Here is a 14,448-nt window from a genome sequence, read left to right on the forward strand (position 1 = left end):
AGGGTGGCGGGTCATGGCTCTGCCAACTCACATCCAGCATCATCTCTCTGGAAAAAGGCTCCAGCGGATGGAGAAAACGGGTCCCTGTGGCCCTGTCCTCCGCTGCAGCTGAACTTGACCCTGAGGAAGCCGTTTGGGTCCTCGGCTTCAAGCTGGGCGGTGCGATGTGCCACCAGCCCGAAGCGATGACACGTGGCAATCGCTTCTTACGTTCTTACCCACATCACTGAGTTGCTGTGGAAACTCGTAGCCTCTCACTTCAATAATGTTATGGTGCGAAACCACTTATTTTCTTTGAATCTGTGTAATTACCATCAAGATCTTTCTTGTTAAAAAAAGGATAAAACAAAACAGAATTTCAGTAAATACATATTTATACCAAATTTCAGTAAATACATATTTATACCAGAAGCAGCACCAGTGCTGGGAACAAAATAGCCCACGCTTCAGCAGCAGCCAGGTAGCAAATACTTCAGAGAGTTCATGGGTTTTTTGCCATTAACAGATAAGATGTAACCAGATTGAGAGTCATTAAATAGACAGTGCCTTTAAAAAGCAGAAATCTGCTAAATAATGTCCCGTTCTCATACACACTAGATTTAATTAAAAATACATTTGCCTGAGCGAGATAAAAATGGGATTCAAGCGGCTTCCTGACCATGAGTGAAAAATACATTGTTCCATAAACCTACTTTTGTTCATCGAAGCCGTTTGGGGCGCTGAACCGGGCGGGCGAGGGGCTCCTCGGGTGAGCCATCTGTCAAAATAAGAAAGGGCTCAGATCCTGGAAGATGAACTTAGTACTAATTATGACTGAGCTAAAATATAGTGTAATTCTTAACTGACAGCATAAAAGGAAACCGACACAGCAAATCCTTAAAATAAAAGGCATAGTAACCATCACATTTTGTGAGGCACTAGAAGTCCCATCGAAAAAGCAACTTTTCTTCTTACCATTGTCAAACAACCTGCTGAAAGCCAGGCAACGGCATTTCCATTCGGCACTTTCCTTACCGTTAAAATGTGAATCACTAAAACAAGTGGCCTTATTTATGGGCACTTTTGGGTATGAATTACGGAGAGACTGTAAAGTGTAATACATACAAATGGCATTGCACCATAGGGAAAAGATCAGGGTGAAATCCCATGGATTTTAAAGCCAGGTTATAGTTTCAAAACGAGCAACACCATGACTTGCCTGAAATTTGCGCCGCAGTGCCTGTGTCATTATTGGTGTCAACCCAGAGCCACATTCAATGTTTTCTTTGCTGTTGAGTGGAGTGCCACCGGGACTTCTGAAAAGGTTGCAAACATGGGGAACTATGGTTAGTTCTCTGCTTTTTCTAGGAGAAGAAAACAAGAGAAGAGAAAGGAACTTACCTCTGTATATTGACTTTCTTCAGATGTTTTCGAAGATCTAACTGATTTTTAGGAGGGGTACTGGCAGAACAAAACAAAATTGTTAAAATGTTTTCCACTGTGTAAGCAATGTTAATCACTGTTTCAAACAGAAGAGATAACAACAAAGAACGGGAGAACATATCTTACATTAAGGAGTTTGTAACGTGAGCTGATGGCTTGGATTTAGGTCTCAGAGTAACACTCTGTAAATCTGAGACTGTAATTAACGCCCTGCGTGCCTTCACTGGTGATTCTGCCTAAAGTCAGAAAAGAAGCGTTACCACAAATAAATTTTAATATTTATACTCCAAAAGATTTCTGTGGTTTTTGACTTTTATGCTTTTTGAATGTGCCTTGGCTAAAGAATAGATTTATTAAAAACCCCCAGACTTTTGCAAACAAGATTTCAGCTGGGGAGAAGGAAGCCCGACATCTATTGATAACACACAGACATGAAGCCACATGAGAGCTACATGCCCTTAATGTGAAATGAGAACTGTCCTGCACGCCTGACAAGATGGGAATTAGTCACTGAATTTCTTCACTTCAAATGCCCAGGTGCAGAATTAGGATTACTTAAGGCGATCACTGGGTTTTTTGAAGAGAAGAATTAATTTAGTGAAAAATGTTTAGCGGGGCTAAGATAAGTGTTCCAGGAAATACGGGGGTTCCAGGGTGGCGTTTGTCTCGATGCACCACCACCCATGTATCCATCCATCCTCCAGTTTACCTTGTCCGTTCTCAGGTTGCTGCCCGTCTTCTTCAGTTTTACATTCAGCAGATCTTTGAGAGTGATCTGCATCGGCCCGTCTTTTTTCGGTGCTGGGGCCTGAAAACAAAAATGAGGGTTGGCAAGTGATGGGGCATTCACAAAGACGCGCCCTCCTGATGAAACCAGGTCCAAAACACTCAGACACGAATGAAGAAATAGAGGAGCCTCCTCAGTGCCTACCAGAGGTGCTTTGGAGCCGTTGCCCCGTTTGAAGAGGAGAGGTGCCGGGGGCAGTTTTGGTGGGGGCAGCGGTGGTGGAGGCGGAGGAGGTGGCGGGGGCGCAGATACAGGCGGGGGCGCAGACACAGGCTGCTGTTGCGGTGCAGAAGGCCCGGAGATTGGTGATGGGCCCATTGGTGTTTGTACAGGAACACCCAGAACCGGTTTATTACACTTTTGACAAAGGGAATTTTCTGAAGACAAGGCTGCAACTCCATTTGTCTGAAAGCAAAACAAGTAAGAGAATATTACATCTACTGACAAAGGTAGAGAGAATTTCAGAGAACAGAGGTTCTGACTTCAGTTGATCCAGAGAGACATAAAAAGCCTCTTATGAGACTCACTAGCAAACCATGAAGTAACCACAGTTTACCCAAAACGCTGAATGCCAAGAAGTGACACAATGCCCCATGAGAAGCTCTTAAGATTTCAGTTCACCTGCACTGACCACAGTTTCTTACGTGCTTACACAAGCAAACATTCCCCATCCCCGTTGAGACTGAGACTCACCTGGAGTGTCCCTTGTAGTCTGGAAAATTCAGTTTCCAACTTTTCCAGCTGCTCTCTGAACGTATTCAGCTCCCTTAAGTAGATTTGTGACGGAAATATGGTGTCTTTAACCACCTTAAAACTCTAAGCATAAAGATAAACCAGATAAGCATTTTCACAACCCAGTTAGGTTTCCAGAGACAGGGCTATGATTACCACTGAAAGTTCTATCACAAAGTCTTCACCTTGCAGTGAACAGTGAAGATACACAATGTGAAGATACAGAATTTCAACACACAGTTCCTTGGGTGACCTTCTCCAAAAACACTTTAACTTCATCTAGGAATTCTAAAGTATAATTCACATTTGACCTGAAAAGCTCACACAATCACTCTGCTATTAAAGAAAAACTGCACCCTGTGTCACTGCAAATCCTCCTGATATTTCAATAATAAACCCTACAAATGCACATATGGATTTAAATTCCACAGATGCCTTCACATTCTTCTCATATTTATTCCTTCAACAGTAAACATAAAATATGCTTTAGATGTTTCAATAGACATAATTAAATCTACAGCTTAGTTCTCGAGTCTGACTTTATATCCTGCCCTGAGCATTAAGAACAAACTCAAACGTTGGCGAAAAATAGAGAAGTAGAAAAGTTACCTGTGCAACCGTGTTCTGGCACCAACAGTACAACAACAATGCTGTTGTCGTAAAGGGTTTTACCACATTTTTGACACTGGGCAAGGCCAATGACCAGAGTGAGGACAGATGGCTTGGGACAGATGATACGTTCAGAGGAAGATCACCTGCTGACCTGGGACAGAACATTTCCAAATGAGGCCATAATTGTATTTATCATTTCAGCCTTTAAAAACGTTAACTGTCACCAACCACCTGGAAATCACAAGTACCAACAGCAGCAGGTGATTACAGTGCAAACACGAGCACAGAGACCAGGAAAGACAGAGATACACTTTGATAAAGGGGGAAGAAAAATATTATATTTGCAATACATTTTTGTCCAAATTGCTTTTCTTACATGTTAAAGTTAATGATAGAGTACTAGAAGATATACAAGATAAAGTAATTTGTCCATGCCAGGATGGGGATGGGCTCCGAGCACCACCCCATTACCTCAGTCCCATGAACTATTGGGACCCAAAAATGGGGTTGAAAGGAAAAGTTCAAACTGAGCGTCTTACCAAGGAGAAGAACAAACTGAGTCCTGGGGCTTTGCAGCTTCTATATTTTTTTCAAGCACAAATTTTGCTCTGGCTCTCTGTTTTCGTCGGCGTTTCTTATACTTTGCCATTACTGTTAAAAACCACGAATTTAAAATTAATGTATGTGAACATACCCGCCTTCACGTGAGGACAGAGCTATTGCCACACAGGGCTGCATCTCAACAACCCATCACAAGTTATTCACAGTTGTCTCGCTACAAGCAATACACACAACTGACAAAAAATAGATTCTTAAGTTCCTGAGACCCGCCGGGTTGTATTTGTACACGAGAGGAGCAAACAGTGTAAAAAGTACCATTGCAGATGGGCTTGTATTGACAGCTTTTCTTTATCCTGAAGCAACAAACGCTGCATTTTGGGAAAGTTACACTTGGGAACCGAGGCAAAAGACACGAAGAGTCCACAGGAAGGGCCCTGGGCTCCCCTGACCGGAGGCTCAAGCGTTACCTCAACCCCGCCCACCCGCACCGAGGAGCTGCCGGTTCCTCACACGGCTGGGGCGGGGGGACGGGGCGGGGGGACGGGGCGGGGGTGTCCTGGGGGACCGGGGACACGGTGGGGGTGTCGCGGGGGACCCAGAGCCTCCTCCCCATCCACCCTTCCCCTCGGCCCCGCTCACCTCCCGCCCGGCGCCGCCGATTCAAACCGCTCCCCGCGCCGCGCGCAGCCAATGGGAGCGCCGCTCTCTGCCGTCCCGGCCGCCGCCCGTGCTAGCCGCGCGCTGATTGGCCGTTGGACAGACGCGAAGAGCCAATGGTGGGCCCGGCGCTGCTCCGCCCCGCCCTCGGGCTCGCTAAGGAGATCCGCCCCGCCATCGGGTGAAAGGTTTTTCAGCCCCGCCCAGCAGCTGCAGGACATGAGAAAAGGCCAATGGTGTTGAAAAGCGGGAGAGCACCGACGCACCGGAGGGAACCGGAGGAGGTGACCGGCGCTCCCCCGCCCCGCCGGAGAGGGAGCGCAGCTCAACCGCCGCTCCCCTTCCCGCCAATTGCGGCGTTGCGCCTCCTACTCCAGCCAATCACCGCTAGATTCTACTCTGGACCAATGGCGGCTCGCGGCGCTCCCCCACCCAGCCAATCATTGACTGCTGCTGTTCTACCAACCAATGGTCTCCCCCCTACCTCGGAAAGGGTTTACATTCTTCTCGACCCAATGGCGAGCGCGCTCTGTCAGCGTCCAGCCAATGGAAAACGAGCGGCGAGTGACAGCTGCCCAATGGGGGCCGCCGACTCTCCCATCCTGCGGAGCGGGGGGTGGGTATCTCCCCGCCGCCGCCTGAGGAATGTCAACTATTCAACATGGAGACGGCGGTTACCAGGCTCGAGACCATGGTGAGTCCGGGCGGCGCGGGCGGCGGCCGCGCTGAGGGGCGGCCGGGCCGGGGTCCGGCGGCTGGAGCGCCTCGGAGGGCACGGGGCTGCCGCCTGAGGGAGGGAAAGGAGGGCGCGGGCGCGGCTGGGGAAGCGAGGGGAGAGCGGCCGCCTTCCCTCCGCGCCCCCAGCCGCGCCCGCGCCCCATCCGGGCCCTGAGCGGAGCCCGCGCAGCCCAGGACGGGACGACCGCCGCCCGCCGGTCGGGTCAGGCGAGTTCGGCCGGGCCGGTCCATTCTGCTCCCCCCCACCCCCCCGGAGGGGCGGGGCTTGCTGGTGCCGCTCCATTCACCCCCTCAGCGCGGGGGCAGGGCCCGGCCATTTCCCTCTCACCTGGGGGGGGAGAAGGGGACGGGTTCCGCGCGGTCCCGGGCGCGTTTACCGCCCTCCATGGCGGCGGAAACGGGGCCGTTGAGGGCGCGGCCGGACCGGACCGGTCCTTTTCATTTCCCCGTTGCCGTGGGGGGGGCGGCGTTAGAGCAGAGCGCTCCCGGACTAGTCCATTTTCTCTCAGCAGGGGTGAAGGTGGAGCTCTCACCTGGGCTGGCCCATCTTCCCGGCGGGGGTGTGCGGGGAGGAGAGGCCGGTTGGGCTGTTTCATTCGCGCCGGCAGCGCGGGGGGGTGGAGGTGGCGGGATGGATCAAGTGGGTCCACTGCCGGATGAGCTGGGGGTGCTTCGTTCACTGCAATTTAATCAGCTTCTGTCGCCGCATTTTCAGCACAGTGGACCTAAATTTTCTTCGAGTGGTGTCTGTCCAGTGCCCTTTTTATGTTGTACTACTGGTGATCATGCACAAAAAGCAGTGCAATGTTAAAAGGGCATTGGCCAGCAATGCTATCGACGTTATTATTATTATTCTTCTAGCCAAAAGTCACTATTGTATGTCTAAGAGCTAACGCGATTTCCAAAACAACTGTAAAATGGGATTGCCGCTAATTTAGTTATTTTGTACTCGTCTTCTAGTTACTTACCAAGAAGTGTTGACTGGTCTTTGAATGACAAATCCATCAACTCTGCGTTTCCTTAGCGAAAAATCCCCTACAAAGAGGAAAGATCAGTGTGTATCATCCTGATTTCCTACCATGTGTTCTAGGGAAACGTGATGGGATGGAGCTGGCTCGGGTTGTTGCTCTGTGTGCGTTGGCGATCATCTCTCTCCACTCCATTATGAATAATTATAATGTGTTGTAATTTGTTAGTTCTTGTGTGTGTATTAGGACTTGGTGAATATTAACCTGAGCCAGTTCTCCATAATCCACAGAAACCACTATCTGACTCATTTTTCCAATCCGTATTTTGAGTGTATTGATTACCTGCGCAGAATTCTTGCTGCTAACGAATGCTCTGACTTTATTGCACTACTGTACTTCCCAGCTAGCAGTGCAATAGTATTGTCAAAGCATCCGAAAGCAGAAACCCAGCCATGGTCGCTTGGCTCAGTTTCAAACACTTTCTTCTAAGCCCGTGAGTAAATTATAAATATACATTTCACAACCTGCATTTTCTGTGGGATTGTTGTACGATACTCATCATACAAATGGACCTAATCTGTTACACTAAGGTGAGATTTTTGCGGGTGTAGGTTTCATGAAATACAGCAAGAAATAAATATTTATAAAGGAAAAATGGATTGTAACGGAGGAATATACAGCAGTACTTATAAACGTGCTTTGAAATAGATAAGTATTCAGTTTCACATTCAATTTTTAATGTCTCGAATCACAGTAGTATAGTATTAGCAGCTTATTGTCATTCTGTACATCTCAAATTATCAATATTGAATATTGACTACAGGTGACATCCAAACATTCCTGAAGTTTATCACTTTAGCTACTTATTTCGATCCTTAACAAAGTTGTAATGATTACTTCAGGGTTAATCTCAATATAAATAGTGAAAACCACACTTAGGAGCATCTTTAATTTGCTTTCATTGTAGTCTCTTTTGCGACTGTAAAATCCCAAACCATTATGGTAAGAGATTCGTGAGGTTTTTGTGAACTGGGAAAACTGCCTTTCTTTACAGCAGAAGTCCTTAATAGATATTAAAATTGCAGACTAAAACTAATTAAGTAATAATGCTATCAGCAGAGTGTTTTACAAGGCAATTAGACAGTTCTCTGGTGGCTTATTTATCCCAAGGAAAGAAATGTGATGTCATCAATTGAGTTATCTATTTGTCAGGCTGGTTTATTGGGGAATAATAAAATGTATTCTGGGTATTATAACCATCTGAGAGAATGCATTCCTAGCATAATTAATAATAAAATTTCTGATATGCTTGGATCCTGAACACTTATTCATTATCTCTGCTGTGTAAGTAACTGAGTGTTGCCGAACTTCTAATGTTTGAAAAGAAAAGCAACTAACCAAGGAAAAGCTCTAAAAAATGACAAAAAATATGTTAATATTTCAGAAGAAAAAAATCAAACATCTCCCGCATTCAGTGAAGATCAGCTTAACAAATATGCGTGTTCTTTTCTATTGGTATAACTTCTCTCTTTGCTGTACTGCTTAACAACTGGAGAGTTTTGGCATTGCAAGGCCACGTAATATAGGAGAAGATGGAAATGTTATTATGGATTTTGGGGAGCTGCATGAAAAAGGTACTAACGGCAAGATGCGAAGAGAACAATTTGGTAAATCTGGTAAATTTGCAAGTGTGTGTGTAATTCTTACACGTGAGAGGGAAACGGTTATATGAAGTCTGAAAGTTTATTGCTGTTTTTCAGGCTGAAGTTTGTCAGCACAATTGGCAAACATCAGCTAATGGGCCAGATCGGAGGAATAGAAACTTATTTTTATAAAACATGAACCTTTAAAACAGAGGTTTCTGCTTCCTGGAAACACAGGAAAGGCGAATGGTTGGGGGTTGGCTGCAGTTTTTGTTTTTTAATACACTGTGGCTGATCTTAAATATTTTAGTTCCAGAAGGCAGAATCTGATCTGGATTATATTCAACACAGACTGGAATTTGAAATAATGAAAAGTCTTCCTGATAATCCCGCAGAAGAGGTATTTTGAGATTAATCAATTTTATTGCATTTTGCATGAAGGTGGTTGATAAATGGGTATTTTTCTTTAATCCTAAAATGTATGTGCCTGTTCTTTTATCTTGTTGTTAGGTTTTTATTGTAAAGTATTTCTTGTATCATATATCAGCATAACTGGCTGAGTTTGAATTCAGTGCAGCAACCAGGGGGAAGATTCTCCTGCCCCTCTGCTCTGCCCTGGTGAGACCACACCTGGAATATTGTGTCCAGTTGTGGCCCCTCAGTTCCAGCAGGACAGGGAACTGCTGGAGAGAGTCCAGCGCAGGGCAACAAAGATGCTGAAGGGAGTGGAGCATCTCCCGTGTGAGGAAAGGCTGAGGGAGCTGGGGCTCTGGAGCTGGACAAGAGGAGACTGAGGGGTGACCTCGTTAATGTTTACAGATATCTAAAGGGTGAGTGTCAGGAGGATGGAGCCAGGCTCTTCTCGGTGACAACCAATGACAGGACAAGGGGTAATGGGTTCAAACTGGAACACAAGAGGTTCCACTTAAATTTGAGAAGAAACTTCTTCTCAGTGAGGGTGACAGACACTGGCCCAGGCTGCCCAGGGGGGTTGTGGAGTCCCCTACTCCAGAGACATTCAAAACCGGCCTGGACACCTTCCTGTGTAACCTCATCTGGGTGTTCCTGCTCCATGGGGGGATTGCACTGGATGAGCTTTCCAGGTCCCTTCCAATCCCTAATATTCTGGGATTCTGTGAACCAATAAAACTTCCTTGATTTCTTTGTATAGTGAAATTTTCCCAGGTTTTGCTTTGACAGATAAGTAGTTGTGTTAACACCCAAATTCATGAGACAGATTCCAATCTGAGCTAAAATGCATCCTTGCTCCAATATAAACTTGATAATAAGCAATGACTAAATTCAGATTTGGGAGAGAGAGATGAGAGGAAGATGAAAATAATAAATAGCAGCATGTAAAGGATTTTATAAATAAGCTCCCTTCTCCATGTATAATGTGACATATAGTGGAAAAATCATCTTTTTCCTTCAAAGTCCCTAACCTTTCCAACTCAGAAAAGCCATTAAAATTCACCAACACTATAAATTCATCCTCCTGTTTTTGTTGTCGAACCACAGACTTGTGCTGTTTTATTAGCACTATGATTTTTGCTTATGAAAAATAAAATGTATAGATGAAACAGACGCTCACAGCCACACTTTTCATTGCAAAGGGTCATGTCATATATTTTAGTGTCTCTAATGCCTGCGCTTTTAATTGGTATGTGGCCACATTAATTTTCTCTTCTTAAATGAAGTGAACTTTTAATTTCTACATAGGAGAATCCAGTTGCTCTCTTGGAAAAGCTCTCGGTGGTGAAATCTCGTTATAAAACGCTATGTATGCAGCTGGAAAAAGTTTCCGCGGAGCAGAGAGAATCCATGAAGGGCATCCGCGCTGCTCTCGAGAACACAATGAAGATGGTTCAGGCCTTACAGCAACATACTGACCTCGAGGTAGTAGTTTAATTTTAATCACTCAGGTCTCACCCTGTAAATGAACACGCATTTGTGTAAACTTTAGGTAGATGTGAGTAGTTCCATTGGAAACTGTTATATGTGCAGACTCTTAGAAGTTAAGACCATTTACCTGAGGAAATATTTGCAAGATGGGAGAAATAAGTTTTTCTCAGTATCATAATAGGGCAACAAAGATGCTGAAGGGAGCGGAGCATCTCCGGTGTGAGGAAAGGCTGAGGGAGCTGGGGCTCTGGAGCTGGACAAGAGGAGACTGAGGGGTGACCTCATTAATGTTTACAGATATCTAAAGGGTGAGTGTCAGGAGGATGGAGCCAGGCTCTTCTCGGTGACAACCAATGACAGGACAAGGGGTAATGGGTTCAAACTGGAACACAAAAGGTTCCACTTAAATTTGAGAAGCAACTTCTTCTCAGTGAGGGTGGCAGAGCCTGGCCCAGGCTGCCCAGGGGGTTGTGGAGTCTCCTTCTGTGTAGACATTCCAACCCGCCTGGACACCTTCCTGTGTAACCTCATCTGGGTGTTCCTGCTCCATGGGGGGATTGCACTGGATGAGCTCTTCATGTCCCTTCCAATCCCTGACATTCTGGGATCCTGTGATAATGTCTATTAAAAAAATCCAACAAACAACACATTTTTGTAAGTGGTTTTCAGACACTGCTTCATTACAGTTTTGAAGAGGCTGTGAAAGCATTAATTTTGTCCTTTTACAAATAAGATGATTTAAAAGCTAATTGATAGTCTAGTGGCAGAGACAGAACTGGTGGGACTAAACCACATTCCCAGATCTGAGCTCTCACTAATGTTCTAATGACAGCGACCCAAGATCGTGTTTAATCTGTCAGCAGCTCCAGCCAAGTTCCTGTTAAGTCTTTACAGATAAAATGTTCTGTAAAATGATTTAAAAGACAGTAGTTACATGTCACAGAAAGGAAAAATACTTTCTCTCTCTGTGTTCCAAGGATATGCTGCCAAGAATAATTTCATATTTGGATTTGGCTAAAGTGGAATACTTGTCTCTTGAGTTATATTTAGACTATTTAGATAAAGATTTTCTTCTCCTTTGAGTATTTCCTAAACCAAAGATGGATTAAACTGTTACGGAGAAATTAAGTCATTATGTGAAATACTTCTTTTTATTTAGTTTATCTTATTTTCATTGAGTCATTTATAGTATTAATGTTAAAGGGTTATTATGGTTGGATCTTTTTAGAAATAGTGAGCTTGTAAATTTGCTTTTATTTGAAGGAAAGTAGGAGTCTATTAGTTTCCATGAGAAGAGGGCTGCACAAACATGGAGTTCTTCTGTAAATATCATCACCCTAGGAGCTGGAAGTATCAGAGTTATCTGTTTGCCTTTTTTTCTAGCGCTTCCCTCTGTCAGAAGAAGAGCAGGCTGCAGCACAGCAGTTAACCTGCCGAACTGCTAAAGAAATGGAATCGCCAGCGGACGAGGTAATTAGGCCACATAGTGTCAGGATTCCAGAAACCGTTAATCCTGAGCAGCTCCGCTGATGTCAGAAGGGCTGTTTTTGTCACTTAGTACTTCTCAAATGCATGGAATTCTTCAGAAATGGGACTGAAGTTCTACCAAACTTTTCATGTTTATTGTATACTAATCAATCCTAACAAATCCTGACATTCTCTCGTGTTTATTTTTAGGCATTTTGTTCAGGATCTACAATTCCTGGCTCATCTGAAGGTTAGTGCTGAAAGAATAGTCTTCCCACTGTTGGTTTTTGTTGGGTTTTTTTGGTAAAAAACAACTTGACTGATCTCTTGCCCTGCACCCCGTAAGTAACCTTTGTGACTAGTATCAGTCTCTCCTACGACTTCCATCTCTAGTATTGAACTCTAATGGTTCTGTGATATTTAAACATATCAAGTTACTCTTCTAGAATTCAGGAAGTAATTAAACTATTATCCTTTTGGAAAAAGGCAGATATTGTAAATAACGTCACCTGACAAATAGGGGCTGTTTTACCCCCAGTACAACAGGGGCAAATCTCACAGGAAGTCGGAACAGGCTGAGACCTGGCTATGGTTTCTGAGCTATTTTACTTAAAATAATCGAGCCTCTGATGCACAGTATATTCAGTGTTTTCACCCCCAAGCACTTGTAACCTCTGCATTTATGTGAAGAATTTAGACTTTAATATAAGCAAGTGAGCTCTTATATTCCACAGATAGTTCCCATGTCTCTGGGAGTTTTTCTTCTTTTGGTGGGATTGAAGTGGATACCGTTGTGTTCATGAACTGGAAGAAATGGCGTACTAGTCTTACCATAGAAATAGGTCTTGTTTAATCCATTTATCCTACTTAGAGAAAGGAATTTTCCTAGTTCTTCAAAAAAAAAAAGAAAAAAAACAAGTAACTGACCCCATTTATTAATCCACACCAGATCTCAAATTAAATATCTGCAGATGCAGTGATAGTTTGGAAGGGGTATCTTCCTCCTCTCCTTCCTCCTGCTGGAAAATCTTCCTTTAGACTCATTTAGGGGATTTCTGAAGAGTAATGAAAATACTTTCTATCTTTGGCCTCATTTCTGAAGAAACAAATACCTTCTGTCTCATTTGTAGAATCACAATTCAAACCACTGACTGAGGAAATACTTTTGACTGTACCAAGGAGTGTCAGAAGTACTGTTAAATTAGCAGACTTGAACAATTTCTACAGGGAGTTATTTAACCACTTCGTTGTAAATAAGAACAGGTAAGACAAAGCCATTCATTAATAAGAATTCTATAAGCTGCAAAGAAATTCAGCGTTTTCAAATTAAACAAAACCAGCTAGTTAACCATTTGCTGCTATAACTTCTTAATTTGATTTTGCTCACCTACACCATTCTTAGTTCCATACATACTCCAAAGTGTTAGGCCATCATGCAAACCCCCCTAAATTAATTAGTATAGAAATGGCTTGTATGATTTGATAATTTTCAAAACTGAATGTCAGTTCTTCTGAAACAGATTTTTTTTCATGTTGGTTTCACCATAGGGCTGGATTAGCAAATGACAGTTCTCAATTTGAAGTAGCAATGAAAAGATGATGAAAACCTGAATAAGCATGAGAATTACAGGGCAGTCACAAAAATAATTCATTAAACAGTATGTGCTTTTTAGCCTTTTTCTGCCAGACCTGATTGATGTTTGATACCCTCTTTCGCTAAGTAGTTTGCTTTTGTCTTACAGAGCAGCACTGAGTATTTCGCAGATGAACAAGATGAATATGAAAGCCACGGACTCGAGAATACAAATCTTGAAAGAACTTGCTATTGTGGAACTTGACAAGCAAGGAAATGTTAAACTAATTGTGTAAACGAAAGCTCAAGTCCATTCTAATTTGACACACAAGCGTCTTAGTCATAGGTCCTGGATTATTAACAAGCAAGTTATTTCTCTGGTGTCTTGGAGTTTTAAGTCCACTGTTGGAAAGCTGTTAGTGGTTTTGTGTCCAAATTCTATTTATAATACTTAAAACTGGAGAGTTAAAAAACTTTGAGATTGGTATTTTATCTTGGATATTTACAGAACTACAGTCGATGCCCTTTTTCTTGTTTTTTTTGGTTACTTTAAAGAGTACTGTTAGCCATGTGACACTTCCATATTCTTGCTTACATTCTTGAGTGGGTTTTTAAGACCAATACCCCAAACAACTTAATTGTACTTACATTCCTGAATAAATGATGAAAGCTAAGGCCATAGATTTATTATGCTTTTATGTGACTCCTGACCCTAAGCCCTGCCCTAACCCTGAACCTGGGCCTTGACCCTTTGCATTTGCCTTTGATGTGAACCATCTTGGGGTTTTTTCACAGTTCAGTGAAACTGCAGACTTGCAAAATAGCTGAGGTTGGAAGGGACCTCTGGCGATTGTCCTTCCCAACTCAGAGCAGGGCATCCGATCAGCTCCAGGGATAAAGAATTAACAACCTCTGTTGCAATGTTTGGTCAAGCATAGTAAAATGGGATTTTTTTTTTTTACTGTTTAATGTTTTTATGTTTATTTTGGCCCAGTTTGAGAGATATCTGAAGTTTCTTAAGTTCCTACAGTTTTTAATGAAAAGTGATGGCTGTCAAAGGAGAGGAATTTAAATTAGTGCCCTCAGGCTGGGAAATGCTCATTTCTGAACTGCATCAATGAACTGGTTGGTCTGTTTAGAGTTTGGTGGGAATACAGGTTGTCTATTGCAGAACAAAGGGGAGAAAAGCAGAGGGATAACTTGGTTTTATGATGTCTGCTGCTGAGGGGGCCCTTTTACCTACAAGGTAATCAAAAACTGATTTAATATTTAGACTTAATCAAATCAATCACACTCAATACCAGACTCACCCCTTACCCTACCTTCAGCAGAGCTAAAGATTTAATTTATCAGTGAAACCTGCCTAAAACAATTACAGGTACCTGT

General features: G+C 43.6%; 2 protein-coding genes across 3 annotated transcripts; one reads left to right on the forward strand and one right to left on the reverse strand.

Annotated features, from left to right (window-relative positions):
- Positions 1–356: 356 nt before the first annotated feature.
- On the reverse strand, positions 357–4,984 carry PRR11 (proline rich 11). 2 transcript variants are annotated; one of them, XM_065036789.1, is made up of 10 exons: positions 4,754–4,984; positions 4,093–4,204; positions 3,551–3,704; positions 2,903–3,025; positions 2,354–2,614; positions 2,132–2,230; positions 1,549–1,658; positions 1,381–1,440; positions 1,199–1,295; positions 357–757 (listed from the first exon to the last, which is right to left on the reverse strand). In XM_065036789.1, the coding sequence occupies exons 2-10, from the start codon at positions 4,200–4,202 to the stop codon at positions 689–691; spliced, it is 1,083 nt and encodes a 360-aa protein (XP_064892861.1). In that variant the 5' UTR covers positions 4,203–4,204; positions 4,754–4,984; the 3' UTR covers positions 357–688. The 2 variants fall into 2 exon arrangements, with proteins under 2 accessions (XP_064892861.1, XP_064892862.1); XM_065036790.1 differs by having other exon boundaries at positions 4,430–4,762.
- Positions 4,985–5,315: 331 nt separating this feature from the next.
- SKA2 (spindle and kinetochore associated complex subunit 2) lies at positions 5,316–13,736 on the forward strand. The gene is made up of 7 exons (XM_065036793.1): positions 5,316–5,465; positions 8,431–8,520; positions 9,840–10,016; positions 11,406–11,492; positions 11,700–11,739; positions 12,620–12,752; positions 13,232–13,736. The coding sequence occupies exons 1-7, from the start codon at positions 5,433–5,435 to the stop codon at positions 13,356–13,358; spliced, it is 687 nt and encodes a 228-aa protein (XP_064892865.1). The 5' UTR covers positions 5,316–5,432; the 3' UTR covers positions 13,359–13,736.
- Positions 13,737–14,448: the final 712 nt, after the last annotated feature.

Source organism: Columba livia, chromosome 20 (assembly GCF_036013475.1).
Source record: "Columba livia isolate bColLiv1 breed racing homer chromosome 20, bColLiv1.pat.W.v2, whole genome shotgun sequence".
NCBI lineage: Eukaryota > Metazoa > Chordata > Aves > Columbiformes > Columbidae > Columba > Columba livia.

Bases quoted from the DNA above. Each gene is read 5' to 3' on its own strand.
- PRR11 (XM_065036789.1), bottom strand. From the start codon at position 4,202: ATGGCAAAGTATAAGAAACGCCGACGAAAACAGAGAGCCAGAGCAAAA. The intron at 1,441-1,548 runs GTAAGATATGTT...TTGTTCTGCCAG, and splicing joins CACGTTACAAACTCCTTAAT to TACCCCTCCTAAAAATCAGT. The intron at 1,296-1,380 runs GTAAGTTCCTTT...CAACCTTTTCAG, and splicing joins AAGAAAGTCAATATACAGAG to AAGTCCCGGTGGCACTCCAC.
- SKA2 (XM_065036793.1), top strand. From the start codon at position 5,433: ATGGAGACGGCGGTTACCAGGCTCGAGACCATG. The intron at 11,740-12,619 runs GTTAGTGCTGAA...TCTCATTTGTAG, and splicing joins AATTCCTGGCTCATCTGAAG to AATCACAATTCAAACCACTG. The intron at 12,753-13,231 runs GTAAGACAAAGC...TTTGTCTTACAG, and splicing joins TTCGTTGTAAATAAGAACAG to AGCAGCACTGAGTATTTCGC.